The following is an 18,624-nucleotide window of genomic DNA, read 5'->3' as shown; positions in this document are numbered from 1 at the left end:
CTATTCACTGCTTATTTATTGCTTGGAGGTTGTCCCCCTAGATCGGCCAAGATAAAACTCAACTTGCCACTGAAGCTCAGCGACTTTGAAAAAAAGACTTTCTGAGGGCACCACCTGCACTTATTCATCAGGTGGGTGGAGAAATTTCCTATCCGGCGCAGCAAAGATGTGGCTCCAGGCGCTCTGCTCAGCGTTCTGCTGGCGGCGGTAAACTGCTATTTCCCTGAGGATCAGCCCGAGATGAGAGCGCATCACGCGCTGCGTTACATGGCAGTGCTTGTCATCATCACAGCGATGGTGCTCGATAACGACTTTTTTGTCACGGTGCCTGACAACTCAAGTACATCCCTAAAAACTCTTCTGTCAAGACTGGGGGAAATTTGCAGAAAAGTATAATTTGCGAGCATCCCTGCATACGCCGATCCTCGGCCAAACATCTGCTCTCAAACCATTGCCGATGCCCGCAGCTCTGCTGCTTCGAACCGCATCGCGTTCTCCTTTCATCATGTACCACTTCCATAGGGAAGATCTATTCGATGCATTAACCCCTTCCTGCCCCCAGACCAGCCTCACACGCGCCCGGGGAGTCCCACTCCCGCCCTCCCGCACCGCGCACCCGCCCTCCCGGCCGAGCCCTTGGCGACGAGGCTCCCGTAAGCACCGACGTGTCCGCGCCCCCCGGCTCCCCCCGCATCCCCCGCCCCGGCCGGCCGGTCCCCCCCGCCCGCGCGGCTCCGCAGCCGCACTGGTGCCGCTCCGGGCGGCGGAGAGCGCGGCTCCGGCACCAACTTTGGGAGCGGAGCGGAGCGGAGCATCCCGGTGCGGGGCGCGGCGCGGCCATGCTGGGGCCGGCGGCGCGGCTGGCGCTGGGCGCGGGGGAGCTGCCGGGGCGGCTGCTGCCGCTGCTCTGGCCGGCGCTGGTCCTGGCGGCCGCCGCGGCCGCGCTGATGGTCCTGGTCCTGCGGGGACTGCGGGGCCGCCGGGCCGCGCCGGGACCCCCCCGCCGCCGCGCCGCCGGGGAGGCGCAGGAGCAAGAGGAGGAGGAAGAGGAGGAGGAGGAGGAGGAGGAGGGGGAGGATGCCCTCGCGGGGGCCGGCAGCCGGGCAGCCAGGGCGCTGCCGTCGCGGCAGCCGGAGGAACAAAGGCGCACGGCGCAGGTAAGGTTAGTGGGGGGGGGTCGCGCCTGGCCCGCTCTCCCCGGACGGGACGATCATCCTTCCCTCTTTCCTCCCCAGCACCTTTTCACCGTGCGGAGAACAGCCCTGCAGACAGCCAGGTCTGCACCCTCTGCTCCCGGCCCCACAGGGCTGCAGCCCTCCCATCTCATCCCATCTCATCCAATCCCGCCTACATCGGCACCCTCCCGAACTCTGTGTGATATAGCGGTGAGGGGCTGAGCATTCCCCGCTAAGCGCCGTGGTGCCATCCAGATGACAGGTTGCCCGAGCACCTGGCTGGGGATTTCTGGCGCTGGCCTTTCATCCGACGCTTTGTCTAAGAGCATAACAACAGATGGGATTCATCCTTTTTGAAGGCAATTAAAAAAGCTCCAGTTAATGTCCATCGTATAAAGAAGGAGTATGCAAGAATAGTATTGGCACTATGGTGTTAATACAATGGGCTAATAATATACTCCAAATCAAAGCCTTTTTGTTATTGCACTGATACGTGGTAGTGGCTCTGAGCTGATGACCATGCCACCCTGTTGAATACAGGCTGTGAGCTTGATTTGATGCACAGTGCTGAAGTTTCCGTATGACATTGTCATGACTGTGTCACTCTGACATGCTGTAAGCTGTCTGTGGCAGAAAATCTCGCTGTAAATTACAGAAAACAATTTCATTGAGGCACTGTAATATGTAAAGTGCAGCTCTCAGGGGAACATACCAAACATGCATATGTATTTAAAAATATTACATCAAGCTTTTCTGAACATTTTAATCTGTTACTATTACCTCCTAGGTCTCATTTCTGATAAAGACAAACAAAATGAATTTGCAGGGATTTTTTTTTAACTGTGCTATAAAATAAGTGGGTTTGTTCCTCATGAACAGAAATATGTCAGGCTTTCCATCATAGCACTAGTTTTCAGGGTTTTATTATTTTCTTCTGGGAGTTGTAACTTTTAGTTGATTATATTTTAATAGACTATTTCATTTTAGAGCATTTTTTTCTTTCATCACTGAGGGCAGAATGTTGGCCTGACAACACAGGTATCCCTGAATTAGTAAAGAACAATTAAATCAAAAAGCAGTCCATTCAGACAGAACTGCCCACATCAAGGTGTGAAGAGGGATTTCAGCAACAATTTTATTAAAGCTTTATAATAATCAATACTAGATAACTTGATTTGGCTGCAGAACAAATGAAAATTTTTCCAGACCCACCAATTATTGCAGGCAGTGCAGTACAGAAAGGGCGGACACCCACCTGGTCTCCTTTCTGAGAAAGACAAACAAAATGAACTTTTGGGAATTTTTTTTAAGTGTGCTATAAAATAAGCGTGTTTGTCTCTCATGAACAGAAAGGTGTCAGAGACAGGCCAGGTGCTATGGTGATGACAGGGTTATTAGTTCAAGCTGAAGACATTGATTTAGATAGATATCTTCTAATCAGAGATGCTGCGTCTCACAGGCCTGAGTAACAGAAACGAAAGAAGAGGAGAGATAAACTGAAGGGATGAATTTGTTTACAGTTATCTGCAGTTTCTGCCATTAATCTCATCTTTTCCTGCACTGAGCGATTCTTACTCTTGAGGGGCCAGATTCTAACAGTTGCATTTGCACAGAGTAGCATCATCCTCTGTATGAGACTCACTGACTATTGTGTAGAGTACAGAAAACATGGTCCTGAGGAGGTGAAGGATGAGGAGAGGATGATCAAGAAAAATAACTTCAAAGATCCTAGAGAGAGATAACCCAGGGAAAACATCATACATGCTGAAATGAAAAACAGAGGCTTGTCCTCCCACGACAGTACCCTGCCCTTTCTCTTCTCTGTTTGTCTCTTTTGTTTTCTTTTCCCCAGCCCCCATTCTCCACTGCTTCTTGTCATTTCCCATCATGTTATCTCTGTCTTTGGAACATCATATCCTTGAGGTAAAAACTTTATCTCATTACATAAGTGTAAAATGCTGCATGCTGCTTTGGCACTTAGCTGATGCAAGGATGCCAGAACAGCAAAACACCTTTGATATGCTGAAATTTGCATATGAAAATCTCCACCAAGGCAGTATCAGAGATATTATTGATAAGAAAGTCTCCCATCCATAGACATGACCAATACCATAAGCTGGGGTGTGCATGTCTTACAGGATGGGAGCCCCTCTCTGCTGCCTGCTGAGGTATGAAGCCAAGAGACAATTGCCTCCAGTGCTCAGGTGTGTTGATACATCCCAGCAGCCAAACATCTGCATATCCTGGAGTGGTGAATAAGTCAAGATCTTAATTAAAAGCAGCTAGGTGGTTAATTATTTTTTCAATTTGGGATGCAAGTTTGCCAATGATTCCCTGTCACTTCCCCATGGGTGGGCTGTGAGACTGCCTTCCCACAGAATCTGCTCTTACACAGCTGCAGTTGTCTGATGTAGGACTGATCTTCTTCCCTCTGTGTGCCCCTATTCCCCATTAGGCAGCCAGCACCTACCCAGGAGCTGAAGGTGCCTTCAGCTTTCTGCAGGGTTCCTCTCCCGTACAGCTCCAAGCAACAGCCCAGCCTGCCCAGCCACCTCCATCTAAACCCCTCCCAGGTCCAAGTCACTAAAATACAACAGTTCATGACTGTGTTAGTGTCTCCCAGTGCCAGTGCTGCTGGCAGGCAGCATTCATGCCTTTCATCTCATTACCTGCTAACTTCAGGTATGGCAGAGTAAGAGTCTGAAGGGGTGACTAGTCCCAGAGCAGGCTGTGCACTGTTAGACCCAGACTAAGTGGCTTCCACAGCCCATATGAGATAAGTCTATTGAACAAACTCTCACAGAATCATAGAATGGTCTGTGTTGGAAGGGGGCCTTGAAGATCATCTAGTTCCAAAGCCCTGCCATGGTCAGGGACATCTTCCTCTAGACCAGGTTGCTCAGAGCCCCATCCAACCCAGCCTTGAACACTTCCAGCGATGGAGAAGCCACAGCTTCTCTGGGCAACTTGTGCCAGTGCCTCACCATGCTTACAGTAAATAATTTTTTCCTAATATCTAATCTAAACTCTCCTTCAATTTGAACCCACTCCCCCTTGTCCTTTCACTACATGCTCTTGCCCCATCTTTTCTGCAAGTTCCTTTCAGGTACTGGGAGGCCTCAGTTAGGTCACTGTTGTGGTTTAGGAATCATACTCCCCAATTCAGTGACCCCACCAAGACTCGCCAAACCACCTGTTGGTCTCTCTTGCCCCCCTGCTTTCCCCCTCCCCCTCTCTTTCCCTGCAGTGGCAGGATGGAGAGGAGAATTGGAGCCGGCAAAAGGCAAAGATCACAGGTTGAGATAAGAACAATTTACTGGAAACAGCAATGAGATAAGAAAACTAACAGCAACAGCAAGGATACTAATGACAGGGTACAAGAAAAGACAAAGAAAAAACCCTGACAATGGACAATACTGGATGGCTCCTTCTGCCACCCTTACTTGACCAGAAGGAACCCATTCTCCCTAGAAGAGAGTCCCTTTCCCCTGTCCCAGCAATGATGGTGAGGTGGTGTAAAATAATCTTCTTGTCCTTGCCATGCCACCTCCTGGTATTGCAAAAAATTAGCCCTGTCCCAGCAGGAAGCAGGAGAGTCACCCTGAAGCCTTCTCTTTTCCAGGCTGAACAATCCCAATTCCCTCAGCCTTTCCTCATAGCAGAGGTGCTCCATCCCTCATCAACTTGGTGGCCTCCTCTGGGCTTGCTCCAGCAGGTCAGTGTCCTTCCTGTGCTGGGGACCCCACGGCTGGATGCAGTACTTGAGGTGGGGTCTCACCAGAGCAGAGTAGAGGGGCAGCATCCTGTCCCGCAACCTGCTGCCCACACTGCTTTGGATGTAGCCAGGACACAGTTGGCTTTCTGAGCTGCCAAGTACATGTTGCCAGCTCATGTCCAGTCTCTCATCCACCACTTTGTTCAAATGGATGCATGGTCTTCACATGATCATACAAGAACATTTTAAATGTGATCTCATTATGCGTCCCACATAGCAAGTTACGTTCTGGCTGTTGTCACACACACATACACACAAAACCTTCTAGAAATTATGCTGGAGGGTGTCTAGTCTTTTTCAGGATAGCCTTTTCCCTCATTTCTTTCAGGAAATTTCTAGCAAGACTTGCTGGAAGCCAACTGATCTGGATGGGATTGCTGTTGAGTGTTGGGGTTTGTGTTTATTCAAAGTTTTTTTGGTTGTTCTGCAAATTGGTCAGTTCTAAATAAGAACTTTTTTTTACAAATGTAGTGACTTCTAAAAAGTGTGGGCAACCTCTAAAAATATTTATTATCTGATACATTAAAAAAAAAGCTTTCTGCTTTTCAAAAGTGTCTTTATGAAGTGGAGATGCTTCTTGCAGAGATTGCTTAACTCTACCAGAACTAAAGATCCATCCCCCCTCAGCTCCAGAGGTTTTGCAGACAGACCTTTTCTTTTACCTCTTCAGGTTACACAGTATTCTTCATGCCAAAGCAACACAGTTGCACAATTATTTTTATACAGCTGTCTTGGATGAGAATTAATTTTGAAAGTATCCTGAAAAGTGTTGGAGTTTGGTAATTGCCTCCTTAAAATGGAGCCTTTATCCCTTGTTGGGATGGTGCTCTAATTAATCAGAATAGCAGATCCCAAGAAATTGATTTCTTCATTCCTCTTCTCAACAGTGGTTTTAATCCACTCATACAGGTTTCTTTCTTTCCCCAGATGATAAGAGCAGCTGAACAGAGGCAGGTACCCGTCAGCTCCGTGTGTTTATGGCTGCTGTATATGGCTTCTTGTGTGTCCTGGGAAGGCTGGCCAGCAGGAGGATATGTAATGTAGGCAGCATCATCCTAGGGCTGCTTCCCTACGTTTTCTCTTGAAATTACTTATGGATATGAATGACTACAGCTGCAGTTCTGGCCCTCACTTCTTGTCATCAACCTGTGTTTGTGCTCAAGGGGTTCCTATGGGCAACTTCATCCCTGGGAATATGTGCAGAGGAACAGGTTTTCTGCGCTGATCCTTTTCCATGTGGTTCTTGGAGCATCCATTTGATGGGAGCCCTACCCCTTTCTTTTCTAAGTGAGAGGCCTTAAGTGAAGGGGGAAATTTCAGGTATTCCTGTCTGTCTATTCATTGTGTATGTTTCCCATGTAATTTTACCTTCCAACAGACTCTTCTTTCCTACTCAGAACACATTTGTCTGATGTGATTTTTTTCAGGAAAAACATTCTATTAACACATACAAATAATAGCTATTAATAATAAGCTTATTATTAATATTATTACTATTAGTAATTAAAGTATTTATCACAAACCAAGATCCTGCTCTCTTTTCCTTCCCCTTTGCAGGTATATCTGTTCAGTGTTGTGAAAAGCCACGCCACAAAGAAGCTCCTTTACGTTCTTCTGCCATTCATGAAGACCCCTCAGTTTCCTTTTCTAATGAGCCAAATATGAGGAATTTTTGGCTTCCCATTGTCACCTTAGCAGAAATTGGCATCATGTTACCCTTTCTCTAGTTGTTAGGACTCAATGAGTAATTTTCTTTGAAGCTGATACTTTCCTGTCTCTCTGGTGGCCTTTGCCTCTGCCTAACCCCATCCTTTCTCCTCCGACAAATGCAGTCTCGTCCTTTCCCATTCACCTGGTTCCCACTGATATAGGGAATAAGACTCCCAGAGTGAAGTCCATCATCAGCACAAGACCATGTGGCAAAGCCAGACTGGCCAGGATGTCTGCTTCCATTTATGAAAATCTGGATCAGAATTAATGAGAGCCAGTGCTGCTTCATTTCCCAACACATTTGTCATGCGGGTTGCTCATTGTCTGCGGATGGAGCAATACGAGCTGCTGTCTGGCCACAGTAGCACTTGGGTTTGCTCACCCTGTGGCTGAGCCCCCACTCTGTGCACAGGAGACAAGAACCCATTTGCAGAGAGCAAACGGGACTGCAAGCGGTGCTGCAAGTATCCAACTCATAGCGTGGAGAGTAGGGAGTAAAGACCAGATCTTCCAGAGGGTGCTGAGGGTGATGAAGTTCTTGTTGAACATCTACTGAGAAATCTGAGAGTGTAGTGATACCTTGTTCAGTATAACACCGCATATTTAAGGAAGGTTATGTAGTGCCCTGGTTAGAAATTCCTTTCCTTTTTGTTCTTTTCTCCTCCCCCTTCCCTTATTTTTTTAATTTGGTGCATTTTGATGTTACTTTTGTCATACCAGTACTGCCTTTTAGCCTAAATCCACCACATTTATTTTGTGTTGTAATAAAAAGTGAAAAAAATAAAATAGTTTTTGCACTGGAAATGAACACTAAGAAACAATTTAATTGAAGTATTTCTTAAATCTGGAAATGGTTTTGTGTTCACAGACCCCCTGCCAGAATGGGGTAGTCTTGCTTCCTTTCATTTCCAGTGTCCAACCCACTTAATTTGAGTTTTCTGAAAGTGGTAGCTGAAAACAATTTTCTGAATTTTATTCATGTTCTTAAATGAATTCCCTGATTTCCAATGTGTGAAGCATATAATAGCTCCCCTTGGGTTTCATAGGCTGGGTTTATTTTGTCCTAGTATCCCTCTACTGGGCAAACCTTTCCATGCCTTCCTAAGGAAGGCAATATTAAGCACCTTCCCCAAGAGGGACAAAGGGCAGTTAGAGAACGTGAAGCTGATATTCACACAATTTTTAATTAATCCTGTAACCAGTTGGTGGCACTGAGATGTGAAAGCAGGCTGCCTGATCTGATAGACACTTACAAAGGTGTTGGGTTTTACAAAACTGACTAGTCTCACAAAATTATTGAAATGCATAAAGGTAAGTCTCTAGGGGTACAGCTTTATGGCTTCAAATACACGGTTTATATACTAATGATTAAACCCAGTATTTTGTAACATTTGAAGACCTGTCACTTTGCCTCTTTTCTTTGAGGCTTTATGTAGAACTATATTAACAGCATAAAATAAATTAAACACTAGCTCAAAAGAATCAATCAGAAATTGCTTGTTTCAGAGCAATCATCAGAAATATAAACTTAAGTTACATAAAAAGGGAAAAGAGGCAGGGGGTGGGGGGGAAATCCTGTTCCACTGGGTCACGAAGCAAATGGCCATGAACTAAAAATAATCTTCCTATTGTTCCACAGAATGTGAGTAGAAATTAATATGCTAAGTCTTATTCCACTAAAAGTCTCGATTCTGCTTCTCTGCATGTATTTAATGTATTTGGAATTGCATTGATGACTTTATAAAGTCACTTTATGTGGTGGGTTTAGATGTGTTTTCCCTGTACAAAACTACATTTTTCATTGAGAAAAAATTTACCCCGACAATATTCATTTCTCTTTAATGATTCCATTAGGTTAAATGCAATAAAATAATGAAAATTCCTTTTTCCTTTTCAGAATGGCCAAACGGCATGATAAAGAGGCATGACTAATCCCTTACCCTGAGGGCTTCGAAAGGGAAGAATAGGGTAGGGTGGGGTTCCTCAGCCACACAGCCAGCTTACTGCCTGAAAAGGGGTTGGATAAAGGCAGGATTTGATACAAAAGGTCAGGCTAACATAATACCTTTCCACTGAAAGGAAGTAGAACTCAGTAAAAATTCTTGGTGATGAAAGGAAGGGAATTACTGCTATTATATATATTATATATGCTGCTATACTGAAGGATGCTGAAGAAGCAACAAATATTTCAGGTTTGAAAGAAGAGCATCACCGTGGTGGGCTGTTTGGTGAGAGCATCAGTCAGTGGTCAAGTGTGGTATTGTTTTGCACTAAGCTGATCATTAGGAAGGATGCAACAAGGTTCAGGAGTCCCAGGTGGGTACTTAGGGCTGAGCAGCCAGTCAGTCACCATGAAGACCCCTGGAATATAGTAAATGACTCTCAACAGTATATTTTTAACCTCTTAGTCAGTAATGGAGAGAGAGGGGGATGTTTGTCTAGCAGATGAAATAACATTTAAGTAGCAAATGTTGTGCTTGTCTGGTAAAAGCATACAGGTTTTACCCGTAGAAAAACAGTCAGGTTGGCAAAGAGCTAAAACAAAGTGCTGCAATTTTTCCACCTTCTTGCTTGCTGTCATTTATATGGAGAGAAGGTCTAGGAACGTGATCGTGCCCCAGCTGAGACAAGTCTGTCAGAGTCAATATAGTTTCCATCTTCCTTAATCCTCTGTTGCACTCAACATTTTCCCTCTGGAGTTCTCATTGCCTACGTCAGGGCTCTGTACAGCCTTGGGCTGTGCTCCGTTACGGCAGCCTAGGGCAGGAAGGCAGTTGCATGTCCTTAATCTTGACATCTCCTTGTCTTTGCCTGTAGTCTCTTATATTTGCAGAAGCATCTTGACGTAAAGAGAGGCTAACAGGAGGAGGATGTCACTTATCCTCTGTATGTATCTGAAAGAAGGCAAGAGAGCATCCTCCTTGCCTCCTAAGTTGCCACTGCTGTTTCTGTGCCCACGGTGGCAGTCTTGCTCAAAGTGCCTTCGTTTGGGAGGTCCATTTACAAAGCCTTTAGATTTCATTATGAGAATTGGGAAATCATCAGGGTTTGATGAGATTAGGAAGGAATATTGCACTTACATGTTGTGTGGCTTCCCCCAGTCATCCCTTCTTGTATTCATCACATAAAATTCAGTTTTCCTGAAGTCCTCTGTCATATAGTGGAAAGTCACCTCCCCCCATATTCCATTTTGCATAGGAATTGTTCTTCACTAAGACATGATCTTATTTGTATTTTCACACATTAAAGTGGACAGAAGCATATGCTGAGAAACAAGGAATAGTGTAAGCTCAGGTTTTTCCATTTCTACATGGTTCAAATTTTCAGCAAATACTCCTGGTTTTGTATTTTATGTCCTACATCATATGTGAGAGGCTACTTCCCTCCCTGCTGCAGGTAGAGTGGGATTTTTTCCTTGAACAGAGCAGGAGATGGAAAATGGTTTCTTTTGTGGTGGAATTTATGGAGTGCCTCTAGTAAATGAACCTGAGAATCTTAGAAGAGAGATGACTGCCCGTGGGAAAATCCAAAAAGGCCTTGCTAGCTATTACAAAATGTAATGGATTTTAACACAGAAGTAATTATTTTGCTAGTGAATGTTCAGAACAATATAATTGTAACAATAATATTGTTTGCAATTGACAGCTAAGGGAGATGGAAGAGATGTGGACCACTTTAGCTTAAGCTTATAATATGAAGCAGGTGGAATTAATTACTGATATAACAGGCAGGGATTTTGTCTCCTGTTACTGTGATATTTTACTGGAAGACCTAGAATCAGTATTGTCTGTGTGCAAACTCCACAATTCTGGAGCTTCCCCTCCTAATAATTGTGGTACATCAGATGAACACCAGCCTGCTGGGTCCTTGTCCACCACAGGCTTGTAACTGGTCTGGAATTCCAAGCAAGCACCCCCAGGGACAAAGCACTTGCCAGCATGCAGGTGCCTGTCATGCTGTCTTTAACTTGCACTTCAAGCTAGACCTTTCTGAGACTTGTGAAAAATAGCTCTGAAATCCCCAAAATACCAAAGAGATGAGCACTAACAGTCTGAAGGACTGCTGCCCCACTGAGCTTGACAGGGACAGGCATGGGCAGTCACCCAGGGGATTTTATTTGCTGGTAACTAATCACTGCCACAGTGTCTCATGGACAGAGATGACTTATCAGAAGGGTGAGCAGCCACCAGTGGAAGGAGGTTCTGCCTTGTCTTGGATGCTGCTGGCTCTGCATAGTGTGCAGTGGCCCTTTTTGGCACAGCCCTTGCTGTGTCAGCTGCAGATTTACACTCTCCCATCTCTGTATCTGGAGGCTGGCCATTGCCAGGGAATTCTGAGACAGCTGAGACATTAATCAAACCATAATTTGAAAAGTCCTTAAACTTTCATTGTTTACTTTACAGGGTCTAGGTAGGATGAAAGCCATTCTTTTAGCTGGTCAGATAGATTTGATAAGGTCCACCCCAACCAGTAAACAAGAATTGAAATAAGACTTCTCCTGTCTATGCTGTTGTTTTAAGACAGGCTTACCCTATTTGAAAAACAACTTTGATCCTAGACAAATCTTAGGATAAACCACAAATATGTCTGCTTTGGAATAAATCTATGTGGAGTTTGTGGATTTACATTCATAAAGGCTTAGCTAACACTAATTAATTTGGAATAAATTACTCCAATTAGAACAAGGCCAGAAATTCTAGCCCAGATTTGTACAGCAGGTTATTTAGCTGTGTCTTTCAGAGTATTATAAGTTTTATAGGAAGGTTTTGAAGTAATTGTATTTACATATATATTTACGCATACAAACACATGCATGTATATATTCCGTAATACATTTTTTTACTGTCCATCTTGTAGGTCCCAGTAAATGGCCAAGTTATCACATCAGTCAACATCAGAGAGAAAAAGCTCCTCAAGGTACCAGCAAGAGTTTTAGAGTTTATATGTTGTCTTTGAAGAGACAGTTGTTTTAAGAATATTCCCTTTTTTAAGGTAATTTTTTCTTCCTGGTTTTGGTGCACTTAAGGGATGACTTAGGAATATAAGACCATGTAATTTTCTGGCACAGTCACACTGTAGTGATTGTCACTGTCACCATAAGTGGGATGGTCTCATCATCCAAGCCCAAGTGTGTGCTGGGATCTCTTGTATTCCATTTCCAGCTCCTACAGGGTACATGTCCTTGGATCTGTTTAAGGGTTTTATCTTGGGCATTGAGCAGTCGTACTGGTGTGGGAGAAAGGGTCAATGCCAAGACACTTCCAAGTTCCAACTTCCAAGTTGCCCAGAGAAGTTGTGGATGTGTTCAAGGCCAGGCTGGATGGGGCTTTGAGAAATTTGGTCTAGTGAAAGGTGTCCCTGCCATGGTAGGGCAGTGGAAACTGGATGATCTTTAAGGTCCCTCCTAAGCCTTTCAGTGATTCTATGATTCTAAATGAGGAGCAGCCTCTGAGCCTGGCCAGGGAACTGTTTGTGGCAGGGGTTTCCCATATTGGAAAAGTCAAGAACCACTGTGTTTCAACTACAACATTCAAAACTGAAGGCTTAAGGTTAGCTCTACTGTTTCAACTGAAAATGGGCTCAGCTACTCCCATGCCCTTTCAGATTAGTGTAAACTACAGATACCTTCATTAAAAATAAGTTGTTCCACGGTTTTGGGGTTCTTGGTTTTTGTATTTTTTTTTTTGTTAAGCGTTGGTAGGGTCCTAATTCTTGATTTCAGCATTCCTGCTTTTAAAGGGGGTAAATACTTTCAGACTTTTCTCTTTTATAGGCAGAAAATTAGGACTTAGGAATGATGAATGCAAATCTTCTACAGAGCAGGTGCCTGAATAAAAGTGTGAGCTTTCTAATCTAGCAGATAAATTAAGATTTGTAGGCCCAAAGTGATAGCATTTAGTGGTTTGGAGTTTGCAATAAAATCTTCTCAGGAAGACTTTTGCCCCCACTTAAGGATTCCAGCAACCTTTTGTTCTCTCTGAGTACCATGGGTGGTCTCCCTTTCAAAACTACTGCCCTGACTCTCTTTTTCTTCATGATGAAATGTAACAAATACCTGTTTTATCTTTCTGCTGTGTATCTCCTGTATACTGTAGCCCAAGAAGAAGAGGAAAACCCAGTGCTCAGACAAGGAGGTGCCAAAAGATCTGCTTTCTGTGGAAAAAGACAAACCGCAAGAAGAGGAAGGTAAAAAAAGATTTGGTTATTCTGTTACCTGATGTATATTACCAAACAGTAACACAGGATGAAATATGTCAACAGGGAGGTCTTCTCAACTGTTCCAGTGTTCTGCACTATTGGAGAAAGTTGCCAGTTTGAGAGTTGTTTCTATCACCTGCTTTTTACTATATGGATAGGGGCCATGTGCTTTCCTGCCATGCTGCTCAGATCCTGAGCATCTTCACAAGGGTGGCAAATCTGCAGGTGAAGAAGCATCTCTGAAGTGATCAGAGGCCCACGGGGCAGCAAGGTCTTGTCTTCATGCTCTTCCTCTACTCCTGCGGCCCCTGCTATGCTGATCCGCAGCTGGAGCTGTGGTCTTCCCAGGCAGTGTATTGTTGTGCTGTGACTGAGGCTGGTAAAGGCACTGGGGTAATATACAGCCAACTTCTAGCATGCCAGTGAGCAGAGCCAAGATCTTTGTTTGCAAGCAGATCTGCAAAGAAATCTGGCAGAGGCCAGCAAGGCTCAGGCAGCTAGAATTTCATTGGAAAATACATTGCATCCCATGAGCCCCTCTGTGCCTTCCCCCACCAAGGGTCATATTGAAAACAACAAATTCTAAGCTTTTCTGGGCTTAAAAGATTATAATGTGATTAGTGTGGTGGTGAGAGCAAAAGAAGCCCTTGCTTGCTGTTGGTCCGGAGTCCTTCCCGGGGCCTGGTGTCAGAGGGCCTGCAAGGCTGCTGGGGGAAAAGGGGACACAGTAGAGGCTTTCTTCAAATGGATCTGTAGTTTTTCTGAATGGATGAGCCAGCTGAACTGTTTCATGTGTTATTTGTGGATGCTTCAGAAAAAGAAAGTGTTTGTCTTGGTCAAATCTAGGGACTCTGTTTTTTCTTCATTAACCATTTGTGCTGCAGGTCCCTTCTCTGACTTCTGGGGTCATGGAGAGCATGGACAGAGGTAGAATGCGGCCCCATTGGTGTGAACAAATGTGTGTGGAAACCAGCTGAGTGGTAGAAGTTGTCCACACATCAGAACAAGTCTTAGAGTATGTTCAGGGCTAGAAAAACCCAGTGAATCGAAACCTTATTTAACAGTTGAGATTTTCATTAATTTCTCCCTGCTGACAAATATACAAGGCGGTTGATGCTCTGCTATGACATCTCCCCTGAGGGAAAGGGGTGTCACATCAGCTGACACACAGGACAGGAGGATATGTGCAGTTATGTGGGTCAGGACACATGACAGACAGGTTTGTGATGGGGATTTCTTATGTAACACATTTCTGCAGAGGCAGCAAAGGCTGCACACAGGGGAGATATTGCAGGAGACCTGTAACCACTTTTACAGTCAACATCAGAAACAATCAGATAGCTATGCACCTTGGGCTAAGCAGTAAAGCCAATAAAGGAAGTTGTTTGTTAGCTTGAAAATGAACTTTGCTCTGTGTTGTAGGAGTTTGGCACACCAAGATCAGCAGCCGTGAAAAGAGACACTTAAGGAAGGAAAGGCTGAAACAAAAAGGTAAATGTACAGGCTCAGTTTACACACCTGATCTGGCCAGGCTTGTCACCCCTCCTCACTTCCCAGCATCTTTCTGTTTGCTCTATTCGTCATTTGACAGCAAAGTCTTTGCACTTACTGAGGCTATTTACTTTAGAAAAGAGCCTTGGGAGCTCTTACCCGGGAGCTTGCCTTTTACTCCAGGCTCTCATTAAAACACATAGCATTACCCACAGGACTCTGAAAGCAGGTGTCTGTTAGATCTGAGATCTACTAAAGGATTGGTGTTGTGTGGGTTACTTACTTTTGCCTGGCTTGACAGAAGAAATTTTCTGATAATGGATGTATAAAAACCCATGTAATTTGCTCAGTTCCAAACAGGTTCTTTAGTCCAGGCCTGCCCAGAGTAAAGAAATATGACAGGGGGATATACTCTCATCCTAATGAGGTAAAATGAAACAACACTTTCTGCTTACTCCATGTTTTTCCTCTGGGTATTTCAAGGTGTCTGCCATGCACTTATACCTACATACATTTCTACTAATCATGCTATATGTAATAACCACTATATGAAATGGGTCATGGAATTAAGGCATTTGGAAATGTTTTCATTATCTGTGATAAAATAATCAAAATAACCTGTAAATTTAATATATTACAGTAATATAGCTTATACAGCTAAGACAGGAATTTGGATTTGGGAGTTGCAGCTGGATATATATGTGTGAGTTTGTGCACTGTCTGCAGTAAGTCTGTCTTAAAGTGCTCTCAGATGCTCTACTAAAATTGAAGGGAAAATGAACAGCAAATTTTAATCTGAAAATATACAGACATTTTAGGACTACTTTTTGCTTTTTGATTATTAAATCAAGAGCTTGGATTTTTAACTCTTGGATTATCAACAGTTAAATACCTGATGAGTCTCTAAGGGATTAAGATGCTGAGGTCTCTGCTTGCTTTCCGGCAAAGTAGATGGTTCCACATTTCTTTCTTCATGTAAACTGACCTGTTGGCATGGGTGTAACCAGCTGCACAGGCAGAATTTTAACCATGCCTGGTTTAACTCTAAGGTCGTGCAGGCATTAAGTGCTTTGCTGACCCAGGAAAGGGAGCTCAGCAGATCACGTTATAGTTGAAGGACCAGAAGCCCTTGGTGGGATCCTGGAGCCTGGGTTGTCCAGGATGCTGAACCAAGTGATCATGTTAGTATGGGCATTTACAGAGCAGTGAGATGTATTCTAGGAAGAAGGCCTAACCCTGCTAAGTGCGGGTTGCTGTTCCCTATCAGAGGAGAAGCATCAGCATCAGCATTAAGGTGAGTGAAGGTGGAGTTGTTGCCAGCAGTGATCCCCTCTCCACCAGAGCCCCAGGAAAATGCTTTGCTGTTCTGAAGGCTGGAGTCATAAAGTGCTTTAGGAGTCCTTTGAAGCAAAATATGTTGGAGATAATTGTCATTATTTAAAATATCCATATGCCTGGCGCTGATTTCTCTAGCAGCCTTGAACTAGCAATATCCAAGATGTTTGCTTTCTTGTTCCTTGGAGGTCCAGCTGTTCTCTTTCTCTCCCTTCACTGCTCTGGGTCTCCAGCTGGACTCTAGAGGCCTTGAACCACCCTTGCACTCAGGAAGGGACATCCAAGGCCTCTGTGGCGCCTTTTTTCTCATATGACCTTCATATTTGCTGCCTCAGAGTCCCATCACGGGCACTCTGCTTCACTGTAATTGTATCTGTAAATACTTTCAGTTAGAAATAGCCATTACATCTGACAGGTTTAGAACAGGCTTTGTTCTATTGTTTCTTCAGTAAAAACTCTTCCTTGTAATTAAAAATAATTATGTAATGCTTATTCCCGAGAAGACCCCAGCAGAGCATCCCTGGGTAGCTCAGCGGTTGAGCCAGCCTTTGACTGGGATGAGAAGGGAGCGGTGTGGCCACTCACAGGGGACACCAGTGGTGGTGGAAAAGGTGCTCTCTTTGCCAAGGCAGAGTGTGGGGCCACGCTGAAGGCCTCAGGAGCCACACGGGAAGAATCGGTGCCCTCCCGGTCAGAAGAGGATATTTTCTCCAACGTAGGTGAGTGTGGGCATTCAAGCATTGCCAAGGGAAAGCTTCACAAATTGCTGTTTCCATCAGACATTCATCCTGCACACACAGTGTTGTCCACCCCCCTTGCACCCTGCTAGCTGTCATTTATTTCCCAGCAGTGTGAAAAGAGGGGTCTTTATGGCAGGAATTTCTTGTAGGCTACCTGCAGGGTGCAAGTTGTTTTCTACCCACAAGTATTTCGTGTTTGGCCCCTTGCAACCAAAGCCTTTCCCTCCGAGGTTGTTCTTGCATGGTCAGAGTTAGACTGCAGGTATATATCCACATGTTTCAAAGCACTATGGGGCAGGGTATTCCTAAATAAAAAGCATTTGGTTTTGACTACATTCTCTGATTAACCAAGAGTGATGGCTGGACTGATTGGTATATAAGGCCATATGATGACTCACCTTCAGTAGCAATAATCCAGTATTCCGGTGATTCAGAAAATGCTCTTAGGTTGCTCTCACATGAGTTACCTTCTCTGCTGGAGTCCTTCTCTTGCAAAGTATAGGGTCAATAGGGGGAGGACATTAGTACCATTTTTACTCTAATGCTTTCAAAAGGCCAAATTCCAGCTGATACTTGATGACAACTTCTGCCAGTAGTGCATAAAGGGGACATCAGTTCAGATGAGTGAGGAATTTAAGTCCAGAGAAGGGCCATGCTGGTGTGACATGCATGTTGAAGGGCTGAGAAGGTGTGCATGGTGATGGAGCTGGACACCATAAAGGTTTTTTCTCCTTGCTTGATTCTTGTTCAGCAACAGCAGTGGATGCAGGCTTGGGATGGAGAGAACACAGAAGGCCTGTAATGAGGTTGGGAGAGCGAGGTAGAAACTGCTGCCACCAGCTGTGAACATGACATCAGGCTTAGGGTTACTGTTTGTTTGCGTTTTAAATGCAGGAACATGGGATATTGCAGATGTAAAATCCTGTCCTGTGACCTTTGGGACGTTATCAGATCTGTCCAGGGATTTAGGTGAGTGGTCTCTCTTTGGACTTTTATCTGAATTCTTCTATCACTTTCTTAGAAGCTCGGCTTAAAAGGGCTCTCACTGATCACATATGGGTCTTCTACCCTGGAGCCACATTTCATTAGTCACTTTCCCTTGCAGAGCTTGCTTGCATCTGCAATCCAGCACACCAGTATTTCAGAGTGACATCACAACCTTTTATTGAGTGCTTTCCAAACTCATATCTCATCTTGGAATAAATAAAAAAAAAATATTGCTTCCCCAGCAAATTCTTTCTGTTGGGTTTACTCACACAGAAGGTTTCTGTTGTGCTGACCAAAAAATTCAGAGAATTTCAGATTGAGGGAGGGAGCGAACGCACAGGTTGGAAAAGCTCTGTCAGAGGCTGCCTGTCCAGCACAGTGAGGGATTTTCAGGTTGACCCTCTCTGTGAGTGGCTTTGAGAAGGATGGAACATCTACTGGTTCTGCATTAAGTTGATCCTCGTTTCTGGCTTTCACTTTGTATCTCTGCAACTGTCAGTTCTTCTCACTGATTGACTCAGAGCACTCCTGGGTCATACATTCCCTGCCTACCAGAAACTCACATTTGTCTGAAAGTTCAACTGGATCATGAATGCAAAGTCTGGTCCTGAATCTTTGCTAAAGGCAAGCATAGATACATCTGTGCACAAAACAGCGTGTGTGGTGTTAGCCTGAATGCTGAAATTAGCATCTAAAGCCAGACATGGCAATCAATATAATACATACTATATTTAATCATCTGTTTTCCAACACTGCATTAATGGATTGAAGCAGTTCCTAATGTACAAGTAATCAACAAGGAGAAATATTTGTTAACATCTGCATCTATGCAGCAAAAAATCAAGCTGATACTGAACAAAATCAGGGAGTTCTTCAGCTGAAAGGAAGAAAAGAAAGATCAGAGATGTGAAAAAATCTCCCTGATTTATGAAAGATGTGAAGAAAACACTGGTTTTCTTCTGTTATGTACAGGCCTTAGAAAGGGGTTAAGGGGAGTCATTCAGGGAGGTATGTGAATCCTACTGGTTACTTTAGCTGCTGAATGTAATCATCAAAATTTTTTTTTCTTTTTCCCCCAGCAGTTCTCTAATCTCTCTCTTTCATGAAGCAATTAATTTAGTAATTATGGATTTCTATTAGCTTGAGCAGAAACTTTCTCACTGAAGGTGGTGGGAGTTGGAGCTGGATTCACTGCATGTGGCTTTTGTTCTGC

General features: G+C 44.4%; 1 protein-coding gene across 1 annotated transcript in view; it reads left to right on the top strand.

The window, feature by feature from the left end:
- Positions 1 to 240: 240 nt before the first annotated feature.
- The window catches only part of LOC116784069 (protein LYRIC-like), a 30,391-nt gene continuing 12,007 nt past the window's right edge, over positions 241 to 18,624 (top strand). The window contains exons 1-7 of the mRNA XM_032682248.1: positions 241 to 340; positions 568 to 1,157; positions 11,518 to 11,577; positions 12,756 to 12,846; positions 14,281 to 14,349; positions 16,188 to 16,403; positions 17,319 to 17,393. Coding sequence (XP_032538139.1) covers positions 241 to 340; positions 568 to 1,157; positions 11,518 to 11,577; positions 12,756 to 12,846; positions 14,281 to 14,349; positions 16,188 to 16,403; positions 17,319 to 17,393 — 1,201 coding nt within the window. The remainder of the gene's footprint in view (positions 341 to 567; positions 1,158 to 11,517; positions 11,578 to 12,755; positions 12,847 to 14,280; positions 14,350 to 16,187; positions 16,404 to 17,318; positions 17,394 to 18,624) is intronic.

This window comes from Chiroxiphia lanceolata, chromosome 3, assembly GCF_009829145.1.
Source record: "Chiroxiphia lanceolata isolate bChiLan1 chromosome 3, bChiLan1.pri, whole genome shotgun sequence".
Lineage (NCBI taxonomy): Eukaryota > Metazoa > Chordata > Aves > Passeriformes > Pipridae > Chiroxiphia > Chiroxiphia lanceolata.
The sequence above is the reverse complement of the archived record's forward strand: the minus strand, read 5'-3'. Positions and strand labels throughout refer to the sequence as shown.